Source organism: Sorex araneus, chromosome 6 (genome assembly GCF_027595985.1).
Source record: "Sorex araneus isolate mSorAra2 chromosome 6, mSorAra2.pri, whole genome shotgun sequence".
Taxonomy (NCBI): Eukaryota; Metazoa; Chordata; class Mammalia; order Eulipotyphla; family Soricidae; genus Sorex; species Sorex araneus.
In genome coordinates this window covers 86,418,591-86,424,816 of record NC_073307.1, presented here as the reverse complement: position 1 = coordinate 86,424,816, position 6,226 = coordinate 86,418,591, and the positions used below count along the sequence as shown (strand labels likewise).

The window sequence follows — 6,226 nt, the reverse complement described above, 5'->3', positions numbered from 1 at the left end:
GGAGGGATGGAGGAAGAGAAAGGAATCTGGGTGGGAAGGAGTAACACCCACATTTGCAGGCTACCTTCCTGGGGAGGGTGGGAATAGGGGCACTGCAGGACCCGGGGGTGACGGGAGACAGAGCCACCCTGGCCTGACTCAGCAGAAAGCTGGCAGCTGCCAATCCGCGCCTGCCTCCCTCCCAACCCATTTCATTGCCAGTGAAATGGGAAGAAACCTCACTTCGCAGACACAGGTGCTTTTCCAGGAAGATGGCTGGAGGCCGGGGGGGGGGGGGGCGGGGGGGAGGAGGAAGGAGGAGGGGTGGGGGTAGGGAGGCCTTTAGAAGCCCCAGGAAGGAAGAAGGTGGAGAACTCCTTGGGGCTGAAGGATATGGGGGGTGGTGGGGGGTGAGAGAGAGTCCTCTGGCCCTGGTTGCTGACGGGAGTCTATTTAAGTGCCCCGTATTTGTCAAGCCATGATCAAGCCACCGGCTGGAGTCGGTTGGGCCATTTCTCCTGGCTTCCTGTTCCCTGTCCCCAGCAGCAACTCAGCCCAGGAAAGGCACCTGCACAATCAGAGATCGTCGGACTCTGAAACACGGGAACCTTCCTGCAAGGCGTCGGAGTGAGGAACGCTACAGGTTGACCACAGACGGCTGTTTACCAGCCCTGGGTGCATCTGCATGGACCCATTGGCTCCTTCCCTTCAGGAGTGACCGCCCGCCCCCTACACACACACACACACACACACACACACACACAGAGATACAGACACAGAGAGATACAGACACAGACACACATACACACACAGATACAGACACACACAGATACAGACACAGAGAGATACAGACACAGACACAGACACAGATACACACACAGACAGACACACACACATACACACAGATACAGACAGACACACACAGATACAGACAGAACAGACACAGACACAGACACACACACACACACACACACACATATTTCCCAGATCCTTTCCAAAAAAAAAAAAGCCCATCCCAATAGTAGTTCCAGGCCAGGAATAGAAAGCTCTCCTTAGGGTCCCCTCTCTCCTGGACACTGGCATGAAACAACCAAGGGCAGCACGCATCCGTTCCTACTGCATCTGCAGTGACTAAACGCAGAAGCTACGACAGGGACACGCACTAGCTCGGGGACAGCAGGGACGGTGACAGAACCCAGGGCACACAACACCTGCCTCCCCGCTGTTCTGCCATGTCTAACCCTAGAGACACCACAAGTCCCGAACACGAGAAAAACCAGAGTCTCGAGGGACTGGGGCAGGCAGGGTGGGATATAAGGTCAGAGAGAGACGTCAGACGGGAATCTTACCCAGGGACACAAGATGGACGTGACTGGCACCGTGGAAATGTCAAAAAAAAAAAAATCAAAAGGAAAAAAGTCATTCTCCATAGAGAAAACCCGGAAGGTGGCAGGCATGTCGAGTCAAAGGCGGGGGGCGGGGTGGGAGCTTCCAGATATGTGGAATCCTGGGGGGGCCCTGCTGGGTGCAGGGGGAGCTGGAGGCAGCCCGGGGAGCACGAAAGGGAAGAAGGATGGAAGAGGTTGAGGGGCTGCTTCCGAGCGGCCCTTCCCCGGGGCAGATGCGCGCCGCCGTCAGACCTCCGTGAGCATTCTCTTCTCCGAGGGGCACCCCCGGTGGGGCGTGGGGAGGTAGCTGGATTTCCGTTCCCGGGGCGCCTCGGGCAGCTCGGGCTTGGCGGCCAGCCCATTGTCAGTGGCCTTGAGGTCGGGCACGGGCTGCCCGCAGGTGACGTGCGTGTACTGGCCCTGCTCCTCCTGCTCCGTCTCGCGGTGGTAGAAGTAGTTGAAGTTGGACACGATGACGGGCACGGGCAGGGCGATGGTGAGGACGCCCGCGATGGCGCACAGCGAGCCCACGATCTTGCCCCCGACCGTCATGGGGTACATGTCCCCGTAGCCCACGGTGGTCATGGTGACCACCGCCCACCAGAAGGCGTCGGGGATGCTGGGGAAGAGCGAGTCGTCGTCGTCGGTCTCGGCGAAGTAGACAGCGCTGGAGAAGAGGATGACGCCGATGAAGAGGAAGAAGATGAGCAGGCCCAGCTCGCGCATGGACGCCTGCAGCGTCTTGCCCAGGATCTGCAGCCCCTTGGAGTGGCGCGAGAGCTTGAAGATGCGGAAGACGCGCACCAGGCGGATGACCCTGAGGATGGCCAGCGACATGGCCTGCTGCCCGTTCTGGCCGCCGCCGCTGCCGCCGCCCGAGGGCTGCTCGTGCTGCTGCACCAGCTCGGTGCCCAGGGTGATGAAGTAGGGGAAGATGGCCACCAGGTCGATGATGTTCATGACGTTGCGGAAGAAGGCGGGCTTGCTGGGGCAGGCGGAGAAGCGCACGAGCAGCTCGAAGGTGAACCAGACGATGCACAGCGTCTCCACCAGGAAGAAGGGGTCGGTGAAGAAGGAGCCCCCCAGAGCACTCAGCGACGAGGACCCGCCGGCCACCACCTCCCCGGCCGCCAGGCCGCCGGGATGGAACGCGTAGGCCTCGTCATCGTCCTCCTCATCGTCCTGCGCACCCCTGGCCCCGGGGGAGCCGCCCCCACCCGCGCCCAGGCCACCGCCAAGGCCGCCGCCGCCGTGGTTGCTGCCGCCGTGGTTGCTGCCGCCGTGGTTGCCGCCACGACCGTCGGCGCGGAACTGGGGCAGCGTCTCCAGGCAGAAGATGACGATGGAGATGAGGATGACCAGCACCGAGACGATGGCGATGCCCCGCGCGGGGCCCGAGCTCTCGGGGTACTCGAAGAGCAGCCACACCTGGCGCTGGAAGGGCGGCGCGGGCAGCGGCTTCTCGTCGTCCGCGCCCTCGGGCAGGCAGCCCTCGTCCTCGCGGAAGGCGGCCAGCGCCTCGTCCCCCAGCTGGTAGAAGCGGATCTCCTCCAGGAAGATGTCCAGCGGCACGTTGACGGGCCGCCGCAGCCGGCCCCCGGACTGGTAGTAGTAGAGGATGGCGTCGAAGCTGGGCCGGTTGCGGTCGAAGAAGTACTCGTTGCGCAGCGGGTCGAAGAAGCGGACGCGGCGGCCCGGGTCCCCCAGCAGCGTGTCGGGGAACAGCGCCAGGGTGCGCAGCTGCGTCTCGAAGCGCAGCCCCGAGATGTTGATCACCAGCCGCTCGCTGCTGCAGCAGCCCCCCGCGCCCGCCGCGCCCCCTGCGTCCCCGCCGCCGCCGGCCTCCGGGAACTCGCCCGCACCCTGTTGCTCCCCCTCGGACCCGGGCGCCTCCCCGGGCGCCGCCAGCGCCAGCGACTTCTCGGACCTCATGTCCCCCTCGTCGGGACGCCCCCCTCTCTCTGGACCTCCACCCCGACGCACTGTGCGCTCACCCCGGGCACCCACCCCCCCACCCCCACACCACCACCCTTTCCCTGCGCGCTCCGCCGCGCGCCCTCGGCTAGGGTGGGGCACGCGCTGCTGTGGCTGCTTGCGCCCGACGCCCCGACCCGGCTAGGGGTGGGGGCGGGGTGGGGGGTGTCCGCGAGCCCGTCTCCTTATCGGACTAGGTCGGGGGAGGGGACCAGGGCGCCGAGGACCCGGTTCCGCGTCTCCAGTGCTCCGGGTGCCCGGAGCCGGCCGGCGGGGCACCCCTGGAACGGCACCCGGGCGCGTTTGCCACGGGATGCCCAGAAAGATCGCGCCAGCCCGCGCCCCCCTCCCCCAGTCCCGCCCCACCAGCCCCTGTCCTCTGCGCCCGAGGCTGGGGGTCCGCCCTCTAGGCGGTCGCGGGCGCGCCCGCCGGGGCGCAGACACCCCGCGGCGGCCGCGGGGCCCCGAGACGCCGCAAGCGCTTCCCTCCGGCTGGGCCAAGACTCCCGGCGGGGCTCGGCCTCAGCCCTGCGTCCACCGCGGGGCTCGGGCTGGCCAAGGTCGCCGTTCCCGCCGACCCCCGGCGCGGCGCGGCGCGGCGCGGCGCTGCGGGCCTCCGAGCGGGTCCCCGGGGCTGCCCCGCGGCCGGGGTGCGGGGGGCGACACCCACCTCCCCAAGCGCTCACGCCTTCCTCGGCGGCCGCAGCAGCTGCGGCTCCCGGCTCGGCTCCCGGCTCTGCCCTTCCTTCCCAACACACTCTCCAAGTGACGTGGCAGGCCCCGCCCGCTGCCCCCTCCCACCCCACCCGCACATCACACCCCTCGCCCAGCCGGGGGCTGCGGCAGGCAGCGCGCAGGGGGAAACCGAGCCCCCCGCTCGCCTCTCCCCTGCGGTCTTTCCCGCGCGCCCGCCCGCCCTCCCGCCCGCCACGCCTCTCTCTGCCTCTCTCTCTCTCTCTCTCTCTCTCTCTCTCTCTCTCTTAGCCGCGGCACCCCCCACCCCCTCCTCCCGCCACCTCTCCTGGGGGGCACCACTTAGCCCGACACCACCACACCCTCCTCCACCTCCGCCAGCCGCTTCTTTACCCCCAGTTTGGGCTGGCCGAGCTGACCTGCGCAGTGCATGTCATCAATAAGAAAACACAGCCACCCCCCTCCACACCCCACCCCTCCCCAGCCATGGCATAGCACACAGGGCGTTGTGCCCGCGTTCAACCAGAAATGCCATGGCAAAAAAAAAAAAAAAAAGGAATCGTAGTGTGTGTTCCCTCGGTGTTTCAAAGACGTATCTGCCAGCTTCTCCAAATCTACTTCCAAAAAAAAATATGTATACATATATATATAAATAATATGCATTTTTGGAGATGGGTGGAGAGCTACCAACTTCAACTCTGCTCCGATGCAGATAGATCCCCAGGGCAGCCCGGCATTTCCTCCCCAAGGCTGGAAGGAGGGGGGGGGGTACTGCAAGGCTTCTTAGCACTGCAGGGTGGGCTTAGAGAAAGGGGTGGGGAGCCCTCATTAGGGCTCACTAGAAGTTTCCAGAGGGGGGAGGGGGGCTGGCAGCCCCAGGGAAGGAAGGACCCCAAGATGGTCGCCTCTCAGAGATGTAGTCCAGGCATTGGCATCCTGGTAGAACTGCATCCCACCCTCCCCACCCCACCCACCCCCCGTGGGCATCTGCAAAGCCTGCTTGTTGGCCAGATCTGCAGAGGGAGGAGAGGGGCGAGTAGGAAGGATCCCATAAATGTGCTGAGGAAACATTGGGCTCTTGAGAAAAGAGGACAGAGAAGGAAATAAATTCGGGAAGTGGGGTGGAAGAGAAGAAAATAGGAAGTAATGGGTGAATGGGTATCAGGGCTTCAGTTATACCCGTGATATGGGTGGGGGGTGGAGCGAGATGTCCAAAACACAGACTCAGACACACGGAAAACAGAGCATCTCACCGGCAGCCTCTGAAACTCTGGAATGTGCCTGTTGGGTTGGCAGGTGGGGAAGGGGTGGGAGTTGAGGCGGGGAGGGGTATGAGAACACGGGTGCGGGGAGGTTGACCCTGGGGGTGGGATTGGTGTTGAATATCATATGCCTAAACTGCAGTTATCAATAACTTCTAAATCACAGATCTGTAATAGAATTGTTTTAAAAAATTGGGTTGGAGGGGCTGAAGCAATAGCACAGCGGGTAGGGCGTTTGCCTGGCACGTGGCTGACCCGGGTTTGATTCCCAGCATCCTAGAGGGTCCCCTGAGCACCGCCAGGAGTAATTCCTGAGTGCAGAGCCAGGAGGAACCAGATGTGACCCAAAAAGCAAAAAAAAAAAAAAAAGAAAAAAATTGGGCTGGACTGATGGTTGATGGCACAGTGGGTGGAGCACTTTTAAAGTTTGTGCCCATCTTAGATTCAGTCATGGCCCAGTGAGGACTTCTAGGAATGATCCCTGAGCACAGTGCCAGGAGTAAATTCCAAGCACTACTGGGTGTGACTCCCAAACCAATATTCATAATATTTTATAGCTGAATTAATGAGCATCTGCTATATGCTGGGCACATTTCAGAGGCTTTTTCCTGTATCTTCTTTCTTTTAATTCTTAACCACCCCATGATAGGGCCTTTGCCTTGCACGCGGCCACCCTGGGTTCAATTCTTCCGTCCCTCTCGGAGAGCCCAGCAAGCTACTGAGAGTATCCCGCCCGCATGGCAGAGCCTGGCAAGCTCCCCGTGGCGTATTCGATATGCCAAAGACAGTCACAACAAGTCTCACAATGGAGACGTTACTGGTGCCCGCTCGAGCAAATCGATGAACAACGGGAGGACAGTGCTACAGTGCTTCCACTCCATGAGGAAGGCTGCCTTGGCACCTGGGTCATGTTATCACAAGACCCACCGG

General features: G+C 62.4%; 1 protein-coding gene across 1 annotated transcript; it reads right to left on the bottom strand.

Moving 5' to 3' along the window:
• Window positions 1-1,480: 1,480 nt before the first annotated feature.
• Window positions 1,481-3,420, bottom strand: KCNA6 (potassium voltage-gated channel subfamily A member 6). The gene has a single exon (XM_012933182.2). The coding sequence runs from the start codon at window positions 3,297-3,299 to the stop codon at window positions 1,614-1,616; it is 1,686 nt and encodes a 561-aa protein (XP_012788636.2). The 5' UTR covers window positions 3,300-3,420; the 3' UTR covers window positions 1,481-1,613.
• Window positions 3,421-6,226: the final 2,806 nt, after the last annotated feature.

Bases quoted from the DNA above. Each gene is read 5' to 3' on its own strand.
- KCNA6 (XM_012933182.2), bottom strand. From the start codon at position 3,299: ATGAGGTCCGAGAAGTCGCTGGCGCTGGCGGCGCCCGGGGAGGCGCCC.